This window comes from Bidens hawaiensis, unplaced genomic scaffold (genome assembly GCF_021521415.1).
Source record: "Bidens hawaiensis isolate Kalapana, Puna unplaced genomic scaffold, B.hawaiensis_p1.1 tig00030887_1, whole genome shotgun sequence".
NCBI classification, from domain to species: Eukaryota; Viridiplantae; Streptophyta; class Magnoliopsida; order Asterales; family Asteraceae; genus Bidens; species Bidens hawaiensis.
In genome coordinates, this window is record NW_027495179.1 from 89,477 (window position 1) to 112,245 (window position 22,769).

At 38.4% G+C, this 22,769-nt stretch overlaps 2 protein-coding genes across 6 annotated transcripts; both read left to right on the top strand.

Moving 5' to 3' along the window:
- The first annotated feature begins 408 nt into the window (after positions 1-408).
- Positions 409-6,169, top strand: LOC143581350 (la-related protein 6B-like). Of its 5 annotated transcripts, XM_077064176.1 has the most exons (11): positions 416-660; positions 694-1,100; positions 2,956-3,037; positions 3,175-3,269; positions 3,357-3,428; positions 3,511-3,590; positions 3,690-3,789; positions 3,941-3,988; positions 4,073-4,138; positions 5,154-5,315; positions 5,483-6,150. In XM_077064176.1, the coding sequence occupies exons 1-11, from the start codon at positions 600-602 to the stop codon at positions 5,744-5,746; spliced, it is 1,437 nt and encodes a 478-aa protein (XP_076920291.1). In that variant the 5' UTR covers positions 416-599; the 3' UTR covers positions 5,747-6,150. The 5 variants fall into 5 exon arrangements, with proteins under 5 accessions (XP_076920290.1, XP_076920288.1, XP_076920289.1 ...); XM_077064175.1 differs by having other exon boundaries at positions 409-1,100; positions 5,160-5,315; positions 5,486-6,169; XM_077064173.1 differs by having other exon boundaries at positions 411-1,100; positions 5,486-6,163.
- Positions 6,170-8,042: 1,873 nt separating this feature from the next.
- Positions 8,043-10,432, top strand: LOC143581354 (uncharacterized). Its single transcript, XM_077064178.1, has 6 exons — positions 8,043-8,301; positions 9,200-9,391; positions 9,474-9,590; positions 9,687-9,836; positions 9,935-9,993; positions 10,086-10,432. The coding sequence occupies exons 1-6, from the start codon at positions 8,173-8,175 to the stop codon at positions 10,219-10,221; spliced, it is 783 nt and encodes a 260-aa protein (XP_076920293.1). The 5' UTR covers positions 8,043-8,172; the 3' UTR covers positions 10,222-10,432.
- Positions 10,433-22,769: the final 12,337 nt, after the last annotated feature.

Sequence of the window (22,769 nt, forward strand, 5' to 3'; positions counted from 1 at the left end):
CAGTAGGGGAGTGTTCCACCTAAGAGTAAAGCACCCGCGCGAGCGGTAGTGAGAATGTCGGCTTGAGTAACACAATCATTGATGAGAATCCAATGCACCCGAAACCCCAAGGGTTCCTCCGCAAGATTCGTCCACAGAGGGTTAGTCATGGCCTAAGATCAGACAGAAAGACGTAGTTGATGGACAACAATTCACTTGAATCTTTGTTTTAATCAATTATAATATTATATTTAGAATATATATAACAGAATTATTAATAATTAATAAATCCTTTTGAAAGTTAAGATTTGTTTAAGCAAAATAATAAATCTAAGATAGAAACATAATGAAATTATGATACACCAATAGTCTTACTATTTCTATATTAGAAAGAAAGAAATAAATAAATAAATAGCCGATGGGTGGTGTTACAAGCCTGGGAAAGCAAGCCTTGTAGCAGTACCAGCAGCGGGTGGAGTAGTAGTAGTAGTATAGTAAAGTAAGCAAGTAAGGGGATCTTGCTTTGCTTCATCTTCTTCATAATCTATACATACAAACCCTAAAACTCTTAATAAGCAGATCCCCTTATTATACATACACTATCTAAACCCCCAATTATTATGGCTCAAGAACCCCCCTCACAAACCCTAGACACTCCTATCGATCCACAACAAACACCTTCTTCTAATGAAAACACCAATCCATCACCATCACCATCACCATCACCATCACCGTCACTCACACGTGACGTTTCATTCAGCCGTCTCAACGCCAAGGCACCGGAGTTCCTCCCACGAACCACCGCCGTTGATCTAACTCAGCCGCGGCTGGTGATTTCGCCTCCGCCGACGTCACCGGGACTGATTCATGTATATCCAAACCCTAATTCTCCGTTTCACGCGCCGATCGGGACTCATGTACCGGTTGCTGTGCCAAATCATCATCATCATGTTGCGATGCAGTATCATCATCATAATCATCATCATCACCAGCAGAATCATGGTCATCAGAGGTATTTGGATCAGAAGGATGGTTCGGTTCAAGCGAACCGAACGGGGCATGGAGATCCGGAGTTGAAAGATGGACTTACTGATGAAGCTACTCAGAAGATCGTTAATCAGGCACGATTATGTTACTATTTATATCTAATTTTATATGTTTATGGTGAAATTGATGTTTTGTTTATTTGCTTATATAATTTGTTGCCACGTGCCCACGTCTACTGCCTGTTGATGATCTAGATGTGAAATCCGATTCCGGTGATTTTAGATGGGCTGTTCATACTTTATAGCGTAATTAATGTTTATTGCACATGTATATATCGTGGAAAACTTAGGGTTTATCAGATATGCCTTTTAGATAGGGCTTGCATTTGAACCTAGGTATGATAGTTTTTTAGTGAATACCTGCAGTGGCGGACCCAGGATTTTTTGTCAATGGGGTCCCAATTTTTTCGGTTTACAAAATTTTTCGGGTCGGTCGTTATTCGGGTCGGGTCAATGCGAGGAACATAATAAAACACGGAACTATGGTGTCATTGGAAACAAGTAAGTAGAAAGAATCTAAATTACAAACTAGATGAAACATACACTTTTAATTCATACCCGAAAAACATGAACGTAATCTATATATATGGTCTTACATAATTGACCAAAACATGAAAAAATAACTCTAACACAAATAAATGATTAATTATAATATACATACACAAGGTAAATAATAAAAGAATATGCAAAATCCATGTTAACATTATATATGTTGCATGGTGATATGACTATATGAGAGAAACTAACAAAAAGCACAAATACCCTAACTGAATAACTAAGACTAGGATATTAAAAAAACAACAAAAGAGGAGTATGATGGGGCTTGAACCTACAACCTCTCACAAGTAAAACAAGGGACTTTCCACTGTACCAGTTCAATGTTAATAGTATGGGTTCCAAGTATTAATTTTTATGGGGTCCTTACAAAATTTAATATACCGTCTCTAAGTAATTTTTAAAAAACATCGGTGTCCCGGGACCCCGATCGGACCTATGTGGGTCCGCCCCTGAATACCTGGACTGTATCGACACCATACCGTTATCGTTACCGACTAACCGTACCAAGAACGCAATTGGTGATTTTCATGTTTTCACTTCTTTCAGTATCGGTACCATTCGGTTTTTTCTAATTGTAATGATACCGGTTGTGTTCCTAATTGGCTATTTATACCTGATTTCATATGTTTTTTGGTGAAATTGATGCTTTGTTTATTTGCTTTTACTCTGTTGCCACGTGAACTTTGTGCTCTTGTGTGTTGATGATCTAGATCACAATTTCGATTCCGTTGATTTTAGAAATGCTTTTTATAGCATAATCTATGTTCAGTGCGTGCATATATATGTTTATTTTGTGGAAAACTTCGGGTTTATCAGATATGTCCTCTAGATAAGGTGTGCTTGTTTTGACGTTGCATTTTGTGTAGGCATGAGATTGGTATCATACGGAAAAATAAAGATACCAAAAACGAGTGAAACCATACACTGAATATCATACCATTTTTTTAGTTCGTACCGATCAGTATCGGTATTATTAAAATATTAAAAAATTACCGTAACTGAATGGTACCAATACTGGAAAAATGAAAATTGATTTACCAATTGTGTTCGGCACAGTATCGGTATTCAGATAAAAATGCTTATCCTTAATTTTGCGTGTCAATGCGTTTGCAATTTGTAGTGGATTATTGGACATTGGCTAGCTTTCTAACAGTTTGATTGCTTTAGAAATCCATTGCTTTTGCACTTTGTAGTGATTGGGATAACATATTCCGAATTCTTATACAACATTGAGATGTGTAAAATTGCTTGCATACATGATAAGGAAGTGCATTTTGAACCTGCTTTTAAGTTCTGTTGCTGTTTTCTTTATACTGCATTATTGTGTACTTTGATCTTTATTATTGACATTCTAGTAGTACAAATGTTGTAGGTGGAGTATTATTTCAGTGATATAAATTTGGCAACTACTGATCACTTAATGAGGTTCATCAACAAAGATCCTGAAGGATATGGTAAGATTAATCATTCCAATGTAAGATATATCATTATATATTGTTCTGTCAGTATTTAATCTCGCATAATATTCATTTTTATATTTAGATTTCGTGCTATGGTACCTTCTGATCTATTTCTTAATTTTAATTTGCAGTGCCAATATCTATAGTTGTAGCCTTCAAGAAGATCAAAGCCCTTGTTAGCAGTAATGCTCAGCTTGCTAACATACTTCGGAATTCTGGAAAACTGGTGGTTTTTTTTAAAGAAATACCGACTTTGAACATATTCTTATTTGTTTATGTCAATTGTGACTTCTAATGTTGCAACTTTGTATAGGTGGTTAGCGAAGATGGGAAAAAAGTCAAGCGTCTGCATCCTATGACTGAACCAGATATGGAAGAGCTGCAAGTGAGTCTATGATTTGTTTTAGCATTGTTTATCAACACTCTGGAACACTCATGTTGCACGTATTTAATATTTTATTTTGTAGTCACGCATAATTGTTGCTGAAAATTTGCCTGATGACAACTGTCATCAGAACCTAATGAAGATTTTCTCGGCTGTCGGGAGGTAGCATATTTTCATTTAGAACTTTTGAGTATGTATAGACCTATGATTTCATTAGGTATTACGCAAGTGACCTTATTATTTGAAGTTGTACTTGATTAGTGTAAAGACAATTCGTACATGTCAGCCGCAAGCTTCCAATGGTGGGGCCACTTCAGCATCAAGAACAGCAAAAGCAGATGGTATTCTCTACAGTAACAAGGTATTCATGTTTTGACTTTTGAAATATTAAGATTCGGTTTTTCATGCGTGTGTTACACATATTTTAGCAATACAATCACAGTCATTTGTAGTGTTCATTTACTGTATGAATATTTGACATACCCTTTGTTTTATACGTATTTTTGGCACAGTTACATGCTTTTGTGGAATATGAAACTATTGAGTCTGCTGAGAAAGCAGTAAGTGTTTAACACTTTTTTAGATTGCAATGTGTTTCATCGGTCCATTTTCAAGAATTTAATCATATATTCATATTTCAATAGGCTTTGGAGCTCAACAAAGAGGGTAACTGGAGACATGGTTTGAAAGTTCGTTTACTCAGACGCCCTGTATGTGTCTTAACAATACTTTACTAATTGCTACTTTCTCATTTAACTAGTGCACTTTTATTGTTGAGCTCTTCTATAATTTGGAGGGGAAATGTATATTAATCTAAATACAATGATTCAATAGATCTAAAAGTCACGTGGGTAAAGAGTTACATTTTGCCAAAGCTTGCCATAGGATTATAAGTATGGGTTAACATGGGCTCGACCTAAACATGCCATTTCTTGGTACAGTTTATTGGTTGAATGGGCTTGGTCTAGTTGGATTGACTAACAAATATTTTCTTTTTGTTTTTAGTTATTAATAAATAATTAGAGTGCTCATTTTGATTACAGAAACACTATTATTACAATGGTAATCTAATACTTTGGATTAAAATGATAAAATTGGGACAACTTTGAGCCCATATGAAATGCTCAACCCATTACAATATTGTATGTACTTTTACCCATTTTAGTTGAAGTTAAACTCATATTAGCCTAAAACTGAACCCAAATTAGCCCATTCATAGGTAAATATGTCAAAATTGCCAATAGCACCTCAAATGGCAAGTATATGTTCAAGTTGTTGCAAGTTAATCTAGAAACTGATCATTAAGAAAGTTGAAGGGGCTAGGTGAAAGTATCTAGTTAGAGGAATTATAGTATGGGTTATTATTGTTCTTTTGTGTATGGTATGGGTCAAAGTCAAAGCAATCAAGGTCAAGAGTCAAAGTCCAGGTCTAAGAATAAATCAAGCCATTCTAGATTTAAGCATACGGGTTAAGCTTTTGGTCTATTTAAATGGGTGATATGATTCTAAGTTTATTGAGTCAAGTCTGCAAGTTTACTCAATAAAAGAGTAAGTGTGAAAATTTATTCATAATAAAATGCTATCAAATCTGGGCCAACAAAAATTAGCAGATACCTGAATGATTACCTTAAAATGTCAAGTGTCAACCATAATGATCTCTGATATGTAATCTATGTTTGGTTGATTATTTACACAGCTGAATCTAAATTGTTATTATCTTAAAAGTCTCAGGCAAAACCAGCTCAATCACGTGGTAAGAAGGCAGGGCAAGAGGATGAGGCTGTTCGTAAGGAAGATGACACGTCAACATCAGAGCAACATTCACTGAATGAGAAACAGTTAGATGACACTTGTCAGCAATCTGATGGCCCGTCACATGAACATGTAGTAAGTTCCTTTTACTTTAATCTAAAGCTGAATTTTTCATTATTTTGTACTTGTAAGTAATTTTCATGGTATAATGTGTTTCTTAGGTTCCAAAAAGTTATATTTGTCATCTTTTATTTCCTTGTAACATGTCATGTTTTTATAATATAATAATCTGTTAATTGTAGCAGGGAGAAGATCACTCAAATGACAAAGAGGGCAGTCATAAAAAGGGGCGAAACCGTGGCAGAGGCAAAGGACGTGGCCGACCTCAGTACAACAACCGCGGGAACCACATGGCTACGCCACCTTCAACTAATCCTGTTAACACCGAGCATCCGGTTATTGGGAAACAACCTCCTGGGCCGCGTATGCCAGATGGCACCAGGGGTTTCTCTTTGGGACGGGGGAAGCCTGTGAGTGTTCCAGTTGATAGTAGCATCGTATCATGAGGCAGGTGGTGATTGGATGGAATAATATGCGGTGATTGTTGGGAGTAGGAGAATATTTTCCCTTTTTACTGGTTTGAGTGTTGTGTATTCTAAAGTAAAGATATATGATGATAATATGGGTCGAAACAGAATGTGGGTTTTTTTTTTATATACTGTTTTTAGAGGTTGATTCCCCTTGTGTTTCTTGTTTGTTAATGTAGAATGCAAGAAGAAAACACCATTGTGGGAGTTGTGTCGGGTTGGGTGCAGATGTAATTGAAGTGAGTAAACACGATATGATTGATGAAGATGTATCGGTTAAGGGTTCTTTCTGTCCACAAAATTTCATCTGCTTTATGTTTGGTTTGGTTTGTGTCATGTCATAGATCTATCTATTCTCCCTGATACATGCTGCAAGTTAAAAAAGTTGGTTTGGACTAACGCTGATCTGGATTCGAGTTGGATCCGGTAATCTGGATATCCGACTCGAATTGGTTCGAGACCACTTGATTCTCTGTTTTAGTTTTTGGTGTGAAATTCCGGATTGGGTAAGAATTGAAAACTGTATGGTTATGTATGAAAACAGTAAATCTCCTGTTTTGATTTTGGTTTTCTTGTGAGCTTGGTCCGGTTCAGTTTAAGTTCGAATCACACCTCTAGACTCTGGGCCGCTTAGACGTGTTCTTGCGTTTCTAGTCGGACTTGGTTCTAGGTTTAAGATGCTTTTAATATAAATTGTTATTTTTGTTTCTAATAATCGAAATTACTTTAATGAGAATTCACTTGTATTTTTCAATTTGATTTGCCCTTGAATGGGCTTTCCAGTCATAGACTCATAGCTGACTTGACCTGACTTGGTTGTGGTAAGATGCCCACTCTGGCTTATGTCCCATCCCATGGCTTCATGCGAGAAAAACAATTTGAACACTATCAGAAATTTGGAATTTTGGATGATGTGAAATTTTATTATATTATGTTTTTTGAGAATAAATATAATTTTTCATGTATAATATCTCTACACCAACAATATTTGTGTATCAAACTTTATCTTTGCTTATACAAAACTTCCAGTCTTACTATTTGCTGAGTAAAATGTTTTTATTATTATTATTATTATTATTATTATTAAACCATTTAAACATATACATAAACGTTTACTTTTCTTCCACTCTAATTATTATTATTGTTGTTGTTATTATTATTATTATTAAACCATTTAAACATATACATAAACGTTTACTTTTCTTCCACTCTAATTATTATTATTATTACTGTTGTTGTTATTATTATTATTATTATTATTATTATTATTATTATTATTATAAGCTGTAAATTATATAGTCAAGAAAACCTCAAATCTTGATTATTTGGCGACTAATGTGTTCACCAACACATACATTTATCCGATTAGTTATTACGTTATAAATTTTGTGGACTAGAGACGAGCTTGGTGCCATACCAATATAGTCGTACTGACGGGTACTAATCCCGAATTTCACCATTCCTCTTTCCTTATAAACTTGTTAGTGATACTGAAATGCTTGTTTTGATACCGGTGGTTTTGTACTAGTACCTGGTACCGTTTGCTTATCCCTATTGTGGACTCAAAAACACACCTCTTGTTTACGATATAACAACCAGGTAAGTATTCATGGTATACGAGTAAGTTATTAAAAATTGTAAAGCTTGTTTGCTAGGTATGCAACTGGTTATCAAACTTAGACTCGACATACCCAACAAAGTGTATTCACCATTTCACCTAATAAACAAAATGATTTATGATATCTTCTAAAATATATATTGGTTTATCATTTGAACCAAAAAACACACACATGCGTGCTATTATACCTACGTCATCCCACATATCATACGGTCTATATAACTTCTACATAATATAACCTTGTAACGTCTCTCAATTATCATATGGATTATATCATATTTTACACATACATAGGAGCTCATATAAAAATCCTATTTTGTTTTATATGCGTCTATATAACATTTTTCTAAAATCACACTAACATGTAATGTGCTGTTATGTTTCATTATATTTGTATAGACTGACCAATAAGGTTGAGCAAACACTATCGGATGCCGTCGGTGTTAATTTGGTACCAAATACTTGAGGTTTCTGGATCAATACAGTACCAATATTAATTTTTGATACAACTACTGTACCCTAATTTATTTAATATTAAGTTAAAGAAAGAAGACATAGGCAGAAAGGGAAGGAAGCTAAAAAACTAGAGACCTTTTTTTTGTTCTCCTCAAATTTCCAGCCCCACTCTATCTTTGTTTCACACAGTCACAGACACAGACACAGACACAGGCTACAACCCACAGTAGATATTAATAATAAATAATAAGCCAAAAACCTTATTCACCTTTCATACTCCGATCAGTCGCCGGAGAAGTCATCTTCGCCGGAACAGAATTGAAGGTGAAGAATGACATCATCAACGAGGCTGCTATTGTTGCCTCCTCTTATTACATCTTCCGTCACCATTGCTGCTGCTTCACGCCTCTTTTCTTCTTTCAATTTTAGGTCATCTGGTCCACAATTCAGTAAGAAGCCGGTAAAACCTCGTTTTTAATTTTAAATTGTGTGTTGATATGATCTGGAATTCATTCATTGATTGATTTGTGCATTTTGGGCGTGTATTATATGATTTCAATTTGTTTGTTGCTAATTGTGTTTGATTTAATTTTAAATTTCATATATTTTGTCTTCATTGATTTTTTTGAGGGTGAACCTGATTACGTCTTAATCAAATCCTTTGATTTTTGTTGTATTCTTTTCGGTTTGGTATACGCGTTGAAGAAGATGCTACTATTTTTTTAAAATAGAAATCACAATTAATTCATCACATTGTGACTTTGGAGTTTGGATACCTTTTAACTTTTCATTACTTGGACTCTTTGTTTCAACTGATAACAATATTTTCATAGATTATTTAATGATATGAAGGTGTTTTCGACTCTGAAATTCACGTAATAATGAATCGAAAGACAACTTGCACACAAGGTTACAATGCAAGGACAGCATATACACAAGGCTGTTTCCTATGTATGTACACAATAAACACGACATTTGATGCTTTGGTGTAAATATTAATCATTAACCAAGACATGAAATTTAGTGTACATTTTACATCATATTTGGTGCAAATTCAGTCACCAAACCAAATACGAAAGTTTCATTCGAACTCTTATGAAAAATATTGTTTTGTTTATGCCATACTCGATATTGATTTTATAACGACAAGACTAAATGTAGACTTACTCGCCAAAACTGTTTATGTGGCCCCTAAATAATCAGAAGCAAAACAAAATGTGTTTATCCAAACATTAAGAACTGATTATTCAGATATTCAGTTTCAAAACACGTGCTATTTGATTGTCAGCTTGAGCTTGATAATTGTTTGTTTGAATGCTCAGTTGATAATTTACTACCAGGGCCCTCTGTTTTTATAGTGGCTATGTGGCAAAAGACATCAAGGCATTGTTTGTTTAAGGATCGAAGACGGGAATGAAGTCAATTTGTTTGGGGATTCCGATGATGAATTTGGAACTTCAGTTCCAACTCAGGCCCAAAGCGTTGTCGAAGGCTCGGGTGCGGTTCTTGTCTCAGAATATAAACCTTCCCCTGATGTTGATTACTTACAGGTATGTGGTTAATGTTAATGTTATATCTTCTTGTCACTCATTTATTGTTACCTGTTAATTTTAAATATTATTTATACCTCAGGAATTACTAGCGATTCAGCAACAAGGGCCACGAAACATTGGCTTTTTTGGGACACGGAATATGGGATTCATGCATCAAGAGCTCATTGAGATTCTCAGTTATGCTATGGTCATAACGGTATATACACAGATTGATTACTTATTTTAAGAGGAATGCGTAGTCATGGTGACAGAAAACAGTACTTTCACAATATTAATATAGATTTTGTTGCAGCAAAATCACATCTTTACATCAGGAGCTTCTGGGAGTAATGCTGCTGTAATTAGAGGTGCACTAAGAGCCGAGCGGCCTGAATTACTAACTGTTATATTGCCTCAGAGTTTGAAGAAACAACCTCCTGAGAGCCAAGAGTTACTTTCAAAAGTAAGACTTTAGTTATTTCCTCATGTGTTTAATGACTTAATCATACAATATTAATTTTATGGGGTGAAAAAGAAAAGATGATTTATTGAAATGTGCAGGTAAAAAATGTGATTGAAAAACCTTACAATGATCATCTGCCATTGATTGAAGCCAGCAGGTTTTTTAAAATCTTTATATTAACCGACTTTTTATTATATCTTGTTTTGATTTAGTTATCAAGGATGATGAGTTATTATGATGAATTTGCAGGCTGTGTAACATGGATATCATATCTCAAGTGCAGCAAGTTATCTGCTTTGCGTTTCATGACAGCCGATTGCTGATCAAAACATGTCAAGAAGCAAAGAATCTTAGGAAGATTGTAACCCTGTTTTACCTAGATTGATTGATTCATTGGTTGTGTACACATCAAAATGCAGCACACCACTACTCATTTCTGCTCTTTTTTTTTTTTTTTTTTTTTTGCAGTCGTTATAGCCCCTTCGCAATTTGATTGTGTTGTTATTATTGTTATTGTTTCTTAGACAAAGTAAACAACTTGAAAGGTGTAGGTAAACAGTTATGTGCATTATATATTTGATTATTTTCAATCTGTACACACCTGTGTAATGTCAATGAGCATGCATATGCATTGGATATTCTTTGATATGGAATCAAATATACTATAATATTTAACATCTGTATAAACATTTAAAAGTAAAAAAAAAAAAACTTACAACCAAAAATATAAACACAAAACTTTGTATATTGTGCTTGGACTCGACATGGTTGATTAAATTAACTCAAATTTAGGCTCGAGATTATTTAATCTTGTCTCGATTCAAGTTTTTAGAATGCTAATCTTGAGTAGCTTATGAACGAGTTGACTTACATGTACGAAACATATACAACTCTCAATCTAGCTATCCATCCTATGTATGGCCATTGTCACTTTGCAGTTATCATTTGGTTCACACATGCTTTAACGTCAAAGATCATGTAATTGCGCACGAGTAAATTATGAAGGTTGATAACACAGTAGTGAACGTAAGTTATGTGATAAATCAATATTAAGCGTAACAAGTACTCTTATGTGGATATATAAAAAAATTCATTTCCATGTAAAAAAACCCTTAAGTATTGTTTATGTTAGTTTACCATATTCTAGCAATATCCTCTGTATGCAATCATAATGTCACAAACCAAATATTTGAAGATCGAATTGTTTGATTATGCTGACGCTTGGGTTTTGCTGGCTAGTGTTGGACTTTATCGGGCCTTTGAGGAAAACAAGAGGCTTGCCGCCATCGCTGCGGAGAAAGAGAAAGCCTTCAAGGACCTTGAGGCCGAGATCCAAGCCAGGCATGAGGCCCGTTCCAAGGCTACCCAAGCTGTTAACGAACAGCTTAGGTTGGCTAAGGAAACTGCGCGTAATGCCACCGAAAGGGCCACCAAAGCCGAAGCCGTTGCTGAGCCTCTGCGCGTTGAAAATGAAGAGCTTAAAGCCAAACTGGATAAGCTTCAGCAGGCTCATGAGGCTTTGGCTTTAGAAGATGCCAAGAAGCTACAGGAGCTTTTGGATCAGAGGGCTGTGCTTGATCGCACTGAGCGCAAGCTTAAAGGCGTTGAAGAGGCTGCTGCCAAGGACGTGTTGCTTGCCAACCTCAACAAGAATGAAGCCGAACGCGCCCGCGATCAAGCTCAAGCTACCCTTCAAGAAGCTCTATCTAATAAGGATTGGCTTCTACGAGAAGCGTTGCCGCAGGTACGCGTAGCTCCATAATTTCTTTGCTTTGCGCTTTTCTTTATACTTAGAAAAGTTTTTTATATATATCTTTTATTGTAGGTTGTGCATCGGATTTTCGCGAACACATCTTATGACGATGCCATGAGCGCAGCCCTCAACGCTTCTCATGAGGATGGGGAGAAGGCTGGCTTCTTGCTTGGTCTAGGATTTGCAGAGAAAGGCATCCCGCCTTCCAGATTTCCTTTACACGATGTTAACACTGAAGCTGCCTATGACCAAGCTGTGAACCAGTATGCTGCCTTCTCGCATCCGGTTGTGGAGAAGATTAATGAAGTTGCTGTCGCTGATGACGGGCTAGCTGTTCTCAAAGCTTTCCTCGAACCGCCGCAGCCGACTGATGGTGTGGGTTCAAGTGGGTTTGGAGGAAGTGGTCCCGAGGCTTGAATCTTGAGATTCCTTCCAACCGTTAGGATAGATTTGCATTTTTTGTAGGCGGGTAGATACCTAGCCATTTTGTAATGTTTGAACAACTTTTATTGTGAATAAAAATATTTTGTTAACGCCTTGCCTTGTAAACATTATATGATTTGCTCATGCATATTTTAGTTTAACTTAGCAATTTTCTAAGTGTTTTGAATAAGTTAACCTTTCGGCGCATGTCAAATAATAGGTTAATGTTCTGTTTCCTCTATCATGATTGTGCGGGTAGGACCGTCACTTTCACTTAGTAGGATGACCAAACTTCATCTATATCTGACCTGCGTGAAGGTTTTCCTCATCTTCCCCTTAGAAATATTTGCTGTTTTTGTGTTTATGCGGGTTGTGCCGCTTTCCACACGCAACGACTTACTTCCTCCCTCACTTATTTATGCGGTGAATACCGGCATATCAGTGTGGTCAGTTCATAAGTATAAAGGTAAGGCTATCAACACAATGTGATAAGGAGAATCATTTCCATTAGAAGTGGCTCTAGGCCTTTTCTTTATAAGTTTGGAATTGATCTACATGTAACATCTGCGTAATTGAGCTCCATCCCATGTTCTTGGGATGGGGGTGCCATCGAGCCTTTCGAGCCGGTATGCGCCCTTTCCCAAAACTTCTTTAATAATGTATGGCCCTTCCCAGACCGGGGCCAACTTTCCTGGGCGCTCTTGGTTCGAAGCCTCGTTGTTACGCAGTATGTAGTCTCCGACATTGAAGTTGCAGAGTTTTACCCGCGTGTTGTAGTACTTTTGCATTTGTCGCTTGTAGTTCTCTTCACGCGCTGCGGCTAAGTCTCTGCGTTCTTCGGTTAGCATAAGGTCTACCCGTCTTTCAGCATCATTGTCTTCTGGTTGAGTTATGACTCTTGGTGAGGGTAGACCAATCTCGACTGGAACCATGGCTTCAGTGCCATAGGTTAGGCTGAACGGAGTTTCGCCCGTGCTTGCTTTTTTCAGCGTTCTGTTTGCCCAAAGGACATGTGGAACTTCGTCCACCCAGCCGGATCTATGCTCCAAGAGTCTCTTCTTTATGCCGTCGACGATGCTCTTGTTTGCTCTTTCCACCTCACCATTACCCTGCGGGTGTACCACTGAGGTAAAGGTGTGAGTGATTTGAAGCTCTTTCAGCCATTTTTGTAGCTTCTGGTCAGCAAAGTTGGTGCCGTTATCGCTCACCAAATTCTGTGGAAGTCCAAAACGACAAATAATAAATTCCCAAATAAATTTTTTGATATGTTTTGCGGTTGTTTGGGCTAAGGGTTTTGCTTCTATCCACTTGGTGAAGTAGTCAATGGCTACCACTAGGAACTGAACGTTCCCTGCTGCTGTGGGAAATGGGCCTGTCACATCGATGGCCCACTTCTGGAATGGCCATGAAGAAGTGACTGGAACAAGTTCGTTCTTCGGGCGATGCATGTTGGGTGCGTAAAGCTGGCAGGACCTACATTTTCTGATGTAGGCCAGCGCATCCGTGTGCATCCCCGGCCAAAAGTATCCCGCGTTGTTTAGCTTAGCTACAACTGCGCGTGGACCTGGGTGTAATCCACAGATGCCTTCGTGTACTTCCCTTAGGAGGTAGTCGGCATCTTGGTCATCAACGCATCTGAGGAGTGGGCCAAGAAAGTTACGCCTGTAAAGTATGTCATCAACGAGTTGATAGTTCAGTGATTTACAGCGTATCTTTCTTGCCTGTGTCTTCGACTCTGGTAGTATACCCGCTGCAAGGTAATTTATGATTGGTGTCATCCATGTTTCCGTGCCGGTTTGGATGACACAAATTTCCTTGTGCGGGACTGATGGTGCTCCAAGAAGTTCAACGCGGATGTCCTTTCCCAAGTGGGTGAAGGCTAACGATGCAAGCTTGCTTAACGCATCCGCAGATTTGTTTTCGCTTCGCTTGATGTGCACCACTTTGCAATTGTTAAAATCGCGCATAAAGGTTTTGGCTTGTGCAAGGTACAGGGCCATTATGTCATTCACGGCCGTGTACGTCCCGTTTATCTAGTTGGCTACTAGCATAGAGTCCACGTGGGCTTCCAAGTTTTTCACTCTCATCTTACGCGCAATTCTTAATCCGGCCAAGAATGCTTCGTATTCCGCTTCATTGTTCGTACTTGGGAAATCAAGCCGAATAGCGTAAGCGTATTCTTGGCCTGCCGGGTTAATTAGTTTCAACCCTGCGCCTGAACCTTCGTTGTTGGCTGCTCCATCAGTGTAGAGTCGCCAGACATCGTTAATGTCTTGTGCTGGAGAGGGTTGAGCCTCTTCCTGGCACTCTTTTTCCCGCGATGCGGGGACTTCCACAATAAAGTCGGCCAAGACCTGGCCTTTTATGGCTGGTCTTGGCTTGTACTTTATCGCGTATTCCCCTAACTCAATTGCCCATTTGGTTAGGCGTCCCGACAACTCGGGTTTGCCTAGAACGTTTGCAAATTTGAAGTTGGTGAGAATAGTGATTGGGTGACATTGGAAATATCGTCTTAGCCTGCGTGAAGCCTGTACAAGTGCTAAGACTAATTTTTCCAGGGTAGAGTACCGGGTTTCCACGTCCGTTAAGACGCGGCTTACATAGTAGATGGGCATCTGGATGCCTTTTCGTTCTACTAGTAAGACTGCCCCAGTTGCTCTGTCTGTGGCGGAGAGGTAGAGAATTAATTCCTCCCCCACTTCTGGTGCTGTGAGCGTTGGGGGTTCGATCAAGCGTGACCGAATCTCTTGAAAAGCTGCTTCCGCTTCTGGTGTCCAGCGGAAGTGCGTTTTCTTCAAGCAATTTCTCAATGTTGACACGAACGGGAACGACCTATCCGCATGGTTTGCCAAAAAGCGGTTAAGTGCGACTAGTCGTCCATTCAGTGTCTGAGCCTGTTTGATGGTAGTAGGTGATTCCATTTTCATAATTGCTTCGACTTTTTCAGGGTTCGCTCTGAAGCCATCTTTGGTAACGATGACTCCTAAGAACTTCCCTTCTTCCATCCCAAAGGAACACTTGCTCGGGTTGAGCTTCATGTTTATTTTTCTGAGCGTGCTGAAAGTTTCTTCGATGTCTGTCAACATCGCCTCTGGCTCAAGGCTTTTGATGACCAAGTCATCCATGTAAACTTCTAAGTTCCTCCCGATTTGGGCATGGAACTCTTTGTCCATCAGGCGTTGGTACGTGGACCCAGCATTCTTGAGTCCGAATGGCATCATTTGGTAACAAAATATGCCATCGGGCGTCCGAAATGCGGTTTTGTCCTGATCGTCAACGGCCATGTGGATTTGATGGTATCCCTTATACGCATCAAGGAAGCATTTAAGGCGAAACGGTGCTAACAAATCTACCTTAAGGTCAATTTCGGGTAACGGGTAACAATCCTTGGGGCATGCTTTGTTTAGGTCTTTAAAATCTATGCACATGCGCCATTGTTTGTTGGATTTCGGTACCATGACGGGATTTGCAACCCATGATTGATATTTACTAACGCGTACGATGCCTGCGTCAAGGAGTTCCTTGACTTGGGTTCTACACGCGTTAGCCTGTTCCGCACCCATTACACGACGCTTTTGTATGACCGGCGTAAAAGCCGGGTCACACTTGAGCTTATGCTCCGCCTTACTTCGGGGTACACCAGTCATGTCAGCTGGTGTCCACGCGAAGATGTCAGTATTTTTTTGCAATAAGCGTTTGAGTAAGGTGCGCGTGGGATTAGTGATCGTTGGGCCAATGGTAACGGCCTGGTCAGGGTACTTGCCATTGAAGGCCCATTCTTCCGGCTCGGTAATGGTTGGTTTAGCCATCTTTGGTTTGGGTTTAGATGAGACAGATGCGATGCATACCTGGGGAATACCCGTGATCATCGCGACACCCTCAGCTGTTGGCCATCCCATCATGCCATGGACCGAAGACACCACGGCATTAAATCTTGCCATCCCATCTCTCCCGAAGAGAATGTCGTATGTGTGGTGTGGCTTCCTCATTACGACAAAGTCCACGTCTTCTGTGCGGGAGTACTTCCTGTCCGTGAGAGTGACGGGGAAAGATAGGATACCCATGGGGGTGTTTGTGCTGCCATCGAACCCTTCCATCGAGGCGTAAACCGTTTCTAGGCGTTATTTGTCTTCGTCGTCTAGCTTGTCGAAGAACTGCCTGTACATGACCGTTGACGAAGCGCCGTTATCAGCAAGAGTGCGGGAGGTGATGTAGTGCCCCAGCTGGCTTTTGATGACTATGGGGCCTTCTTTGTTGGGTCCTCCTGGCACACGCGGGAAGTGCACTTCAGCTTCCTTCCACGCACTTGGCCCTGTTGTTCGTCGTTTTCTTCCTCTGACGTTGCTATGAACCATGTGAATGCTGATGTCGACAAGCTTTCGTCCATTGCCTTTGTACCGATTGTCATTCCTCCCACCGTTCTTGATTGACGCCACGAGGTGTGTGAGTTTCCCATCTTTGACGAATGTTTCGACGATATCCTTCAAATATGTGCATTCTTACGTGGTATGGCCTTTGGTCCCATGGAAGTCACAGGATTTGCTCTGATCAGCGTTATGACGCTGTCGGATTATTGGAGCCTTTGGCCATGGGAGTTTCTCGGTGGCAAATATCTCGGTGACGCTTTTGGTGAGTGGCGTCCACCTGGGATTTCGGTTCGACGAGTGCGTGTTGTCCCTTCCGCCTATGAGAGGGCGAGAGCTGGATGAGGTGTCAAAGTTTATCCTTGACTGCCAAATACCAAGCTTCCTCTTCTTATTTTGTCGGGCGGTACGGACGTTATTTTCTCTTGTTCTCTGCGTGTAGAGGTTTGTGCTCTGGGAAGATTTCTACCTAGTTGCTTCTCCGTCTCGGCGAAGCGTTTAGCTGCCGTCATGATGGCATCCCACGTGGATGGCATGCCATCTTTACCCGTCAACGTGCGGATGAGCTCTGGGTACTCAGCGCCCTGGATGAAAGCGGCGCGAACAAGATCTTCGCTAATAGTGCCCAGACTTAGCTTCTTTGAGTTGAAGCGAGTGATGAAGTCTAGCAAAGATTCATCTTCCTCTCGGATGCAGTTGAGGATCGTCCATTGCTCTTCAGTATATTTTCTTTGTTGACTGAAGTGCTGGCTGAACTTTTGCTGGAAGTCTGACCAATCGTAGATGTGGTGGACCGGTAGACGATCAAACCACGCTCTGGCTGCCCCGACGAGCGTCATCTGGAACATGTAGCACCATGTGGGTTCCGTCCAATTACTGACGGTTGCCCCCGCTATAAACCTGTTCAAGTGATCGTCCGGGTCAGATATGCCATCGTTGCCTATGTTGGACATATGTTTGGCACTCTTTGGAGCAATTGCTTCCGCAATGTCCCTTGCAAATTTGGACGTTCCAGCATTCGTAACAGTTGGTCTGAAAGTTTTGGAAAAGTCACGTGGGTTTCCCCCCGTGTTCTTTGGTTTGAAGGTTTCCTCGAAATTTCTCTTCGAGTGGAGTCTTCTTTACGCTTCCCTTTTGCCTTATGACGAGGGTTTGCGTCACTGTCAGATTCTTCCCAATCTTCATTATCCACATACTCGCAATCATTGCTCATGTTGAGCTGTTGTCGAATGCTTCCGAATTCGTCATTGGCCTGTTGGAGTGAACGTAAACGTTCATCCAACTCGGCTTGGAATTCTTTCTGACGTGCTTCCGCCCAAGCTTGACTTGTTCTAGTGTTTGGCGGGGAAGCCTCGTCTGTTGTTTCTCCAACTGGGTATCAATGAATCCCAGGGGAGGATTGTTTACTGCACTTGCCCCGGCTTGGGTAACCGGGGTAGTGTTCGTAAAAATCGTGTATTCACCGGTGTTTCCCCCTGTAGCTGGGGTTGTGGTTACCGGAGTTTCTTGGTCACTAGGTGGCCTTGGCGTCGGAGTAACCTTAACTATCTTTCCAGAAGTTTGAAAAAACTGAGAAAAAGAATTAGTTCTAGCTTAATGCACGGATGTCGCCAATGAAGAAACACTAAATGGCGCCGGCAGATAAAGGATAATCTGTGGGTTAAGTAGATGTTTCCTACGAGGGTTAGGTCCGGCAAAGATGGTTATTCTTCTCAAACTGCAAAACAGGCACCGTAAGCTCGTCACTGAGAAGGGGGGGGGGGGTTCCTCCTTGTGACCACCCTCCGGCGTGAGAATCAGACTAGATTGCTCTGAATATAAGTGTATATTGAGAGAAATAGCTAGAGAGAAGATAAGATCATGATACCGTTTCAAGGTGTTGGAGTATTTATAGCCGAATGTAGGTTTTCAAGCAGGTACGTCCAGCTGTATATAATATTCCTTTTCCACCAACCACGGGCTACGTTCGTGCCACGATGGGAGTTGGTGGGTAGGCAGCGGCTGATAGTGACATTTTGTACTGGAGCGTGCTCCTCCTCGTACTATTGTCGGTGAGCTGTCACCCTATGATTGGTTCATGGGCTGCTTTTGTCAGATCTTGTGTATTTGTCCATACCTTGGTAGGTATAGTACAAAAGATCTTCTGGAAGCGTACGGACTGACTCTTTTGGGCGGGAATATTCCCGCCCTGCTCATTCCTTCAGGTGACATTGCTGAAGTATAAGAGTTAGTGCCTTATGCGTGTAGCCTTACTGTTACTGCGGGTAGCCTTCCTTCTTGGCTTGTACCCACAGCTGCGGGAACAGGCAGGGTACTGTACCAAGGGAGGCTTTCCTGCGGGAACAGCTGGCTTACTGCGTGTAAGGTCTTCATCTCTGAGCATGGTGGGTCCTGCGGATCAAGTTGGTCTTTGCGCAGACGTACCTCTTCAAGGTGTGTCTTGCGGGTCCAACTGGTCTTTGCGGGGACCTACCTCTTCATGAACACATCGCTGGTTGCAAGCTGTTGTCTCTTACCTTATAATTCCAAGACATGATGAAACTAGTAGATCTTGCTTATAAGCGAACTGATTGGCTGCCACATGGGCATCGGAAAATTGCTCAGTGACAATAAGCTCTAGTACAAGATTCCTACCATATAATATTCATAAGATCTTATCCAATCACGTTGACTTGAGTTAGTGGATTTGAAACTTAAAACTAACTTTTTAAAATAAAGTAGAAATCATATACTTAGTTAGTTAGTTGGGTCCACAAGAGCAAATTTTATTAAATCTAAATCTTGATAAATACATTTTAAACTTTAAATCACCATGAGTAATGCTCCACTTTGGTTATCATGCTTCACTTTTGAATCTTTGATGAATTTTTGCCATATGTTTAAGAAATATGAAATGCAATATAACATTTTACTATGATTTTTTCAATCTTAATTTTGTGGACCCATAGTAGGATCTTGATATGCAAATGTCAATACTAATAATGATTTTTCTTTTTCTTCAAAGCCCACCTAATTCTTTTTATGATTTCACATTTCGTTTACTAATTAGTTTACTATTTATTGAATATTTAATTATATTATTTTTCTATATAAATATTTAAAATTACATATTTATGCAACAAAACGAATATTATTTAGTATTTTATTACAACTTATATATAATAATATTTATTTTGTAATTATATATTTCTATATAAACTTTTATACACGTAAATAATAGGATCAGAAATCTTGTCAAACAACATACGTGAATTCTGGACTCGAGCATATTAACTCAATAAACTCTAATTTAGGGGCCTTCAAGTTCGTAGATAGGACCGGCTCATGGGTAAGTAAACTCAAGTAAGGGTTTTAAGCCCACACTTAATTAAGACATAAAAGAAACATTATATATAAATATATATAAATAATGGGCTTAGAAAAAGCCAATTTATCTATTGGTCTAGCGAGATCATGAGTTTGAGACCAATTTGAAGCCTTTTTTTATTCACAATTGTCATTAAAGGACCACAAATCTCATTTTGATTTATGTCTTCAAAATCATTGAACTACACATATTCGTAATACTTGTAATGAAATTGAAATGTTTTAAATGAATTGGAAAAAAAAAGAATCTGAAATTCCATTTAAAAAATGTAACTTGTTTGGTTGGTAAAACTACAAAAGGCATAGAAATAAAACTCAAATTACAAAACTATCCTTTCACATCTTAAACGCCCCTCTTTTTACCCAGAGAGCGCCACAAGCAAATTTAATGAAGAGTTTGGGCTTGAAGTCGCATTTTCTTATTTACTTACCTTATTACTTTTTTATTTGTTTATATTATTTTTATTTCTATTTATTTTTTATTTTTATTTTGAGAACAAAACAAAGCTTTTCAACTTTCACGAAGCATTGTTAACTATAAATCAACATTAGAGCATGTAGGTTTAATTTAAAGTATAGTTGAATGAGAAGAAATGAAAATAATAAGAAAAAATCCTATAAGGTAGACATGGAAAACAAAAAAGCAAATCAAGGTTAATAAGACTTTTTCAAAATGTTTTGTGAATATTTAAGTAAAATGTGATGAATTGCAACATATTTTATACTTTCTATCAAGATATGGGAGGAAAGTAACATTCATGTGAGTATATGAATTTGGTAGAACGAATTCTATTCCAAATATATATAGTGGTGAACCAAACATATAATTTATGAAAAGTTTTTCAATTCCTTTAGATTTTGTGAATCAAACTCGATCTCTCAAGCTCGTTTAAACTGGACTCAGTTTTAGTTTTTATCAAACAAATCTTAAGTAACCCGTTAGTTTGCAATGCCGTAGTCCGAGTCAATGGTTAGAGTTTTCTAGTTAACAAACCTGGAAATGCTCTAAGGAGTATTTTCTTGATAAAGTGAAGATGAGTTGAGTTGAGTGTGATGTTGCGTTAGGACATAATGAAAATTTGGTGAATTGGGGAGAACGCCCACATGGTTTTATGAATAGGTGAATAATTAGAAATGGTACATTTAGACAATTTTGAAAATTATTTTGGTTTAGTTTTGAGGCAATGTATTAGGTTTTGTATTTAATATCGTTTTTTATGAATTTGAATCTTGATATAATATGTAAATCCAACAAAGTCGCTTGCGCTGGTTTTGGGTTCTGCCACGTATGAACCATAAATGCCGATTTGATAAGATTCCATCTACTTAGAAATACAACAACTTTCCAAAACTCTATTACTTGTCATATCGATGTGTTTCTTCTTCATTGCATAAAAGCCATCAAATAAGTATAAAGTATTGCATATATTTATATAACATGTCAGTGTGTTGTTTTTACTACTTTATTCCTTTTTTATATAGCACATATTCTTCCTATTTTTCCTTTTCATTTATGTTTTTTTTAAAAAGGTTATCATTTACTCATAATAACATAACATATATTCTCTATATATTTCTAAATATGCACACATACGTGTATATACATAAATACGAGCATACATAAAACACCATACTATTGCAAACTTTTGTCACTACATTCATCACGATCATCATCGTCGTAACAGTTTCATTTAGATTACTTGGACCACCTACTGGCTCGTTATTATGCCAACTTTGAGTATTTTGTTTTAGATGAGACATGATAATCTTTAATATCTGGAGTTTCCTTCGATGGTAAGGTGGAAATAACCTTTTCAACAGTCTTTTTTACTATCTGCTTATGTGCGTCTTTGCTCCACTTACCATCACACCATGCTGACTTCAATAATCCTTTCACGGATTCAATCAAAGCAGCACAGACACATCTAAGCAGTTTAGAGTCTCTCTGTGGTTTAGATCTTCTATGCATATCCCATTCTGCAACAAAATCTAGTTTATGAATATAAACTACAACAATGCTTAATTATCAGTTAGGCTTCTAATTTCTTGTCTCTAATATTTTGTAAAAAACGAGACTAAACTGTGAATCACCTAAAAAATTTGAATAGGTGTATTGTTTTACTATGGTAAAAATTTAATATATTAAAAAATAGAGAATTTCAAGACTTAATCCACAATGGCTAGATCGACAACATCAGAATTTTGATACATGTAATTCAACCTAAATTTCATATATGGAAGTAGTGATTATTGTAAAAATGATACTTACTTTCTCAATCACCTTGAAAACCTTTCATATCGCTCCGCAAGAAAATCATTTCATATACAATAAATTATTTAAGGAAACGTTTGATGTAAGAAAGCGAATTCATATGCGGTAAATTTTTATTAGGAAATATGATTCGAAATTCAATATAACCAGTTAATGAAAAACATAGCATCAAACAAGGACTCTAATTTAACATACTACCTCTAAGTGGTGAAATAAAACCGTGATGTTTAACATTACCATGCGACTCCAAATTTTATGGTTGCTTGTTATTTTGCTATGAACAATCAACATGTTATAATGGATTGACATATAAGGTCTCCAGTTCCCTGCATGATGAAACAATGTAGAAGTAATTAGGCATGCCACTTCGTAACAAAATCAAAAGTTAATGATAAAATGAACACGAAATTCTCGTTACCTATATAACTCAAAATATTATACAATTAATTAAATATAAGTAACAAATTCCTACCCTCAGATGATGGTAGTTATTTTCCTCTAAAGCTAGCAGCCAATGGTTTGGCTTTTAAGGCGGCATGTGACGGCGTGCGGCGCTGCTAGCTACTAAACAAATGTTTTTGGTGATATAACAAAAAAAAGTAGGTTTTATGAATGTGACAGAGTAGGGCGTGATATTTACCGGTTTATATTATTGAACTACTAAAGAAAAATGTATTGGGCCTAGGAAAGAAAAGTGTGCCGACATTTACAACTGACAATATCTATACCATAGCAAGTACCCACTACATCTACAT

Excerpts from the sequence above, each read along its gene's own strand:
- LOC143581350 (XM_077064172.1), top strand. The coding sequence starts at position 600 with ATGGCTCAAGAACCCCCCTCACAAACCCTAGACACTCCTATCGATCCA. Across the intron at positions 3,038-3,174 it reads CAAAGATCCTGAAGGATATG|TGCCAATATCTATAGTTGTA; the intron begins GTAAGATTAATC and ends TTTAATTTGCAG. Across the intron at positions 3,989-4,072 it reads TTGAGTCTGCTGAGAAAGCA|GCTTTGGAGCTCAACAAAGA; the intron begins GTAAGTGTTTAA and ends ATATTTCAATAG.
- LOC143581354 (XM_077064178.1), top strand. The coding sequence starts at position 8,173 with ATGACATCATCAACGAGGCTGCTATTGTTGCCTCCTCTTATTACATCT. Across the intron at positions 8,302-9,199 it reads CACAATTCAGTAAGAAGCCG|TGGCTATGTGGCAAAAGACA; the intron begins GTAAAACCTCGT and ends CTGTTTTTATAG. Across the intron at positions 9,837-9,934 it reads GCCAAGAGTTACTTTCAAAA|GTAAAAAATGTGATTGAAAA; the intron begins GTAAGACTTTAG and ends TGAAATGTGCAG.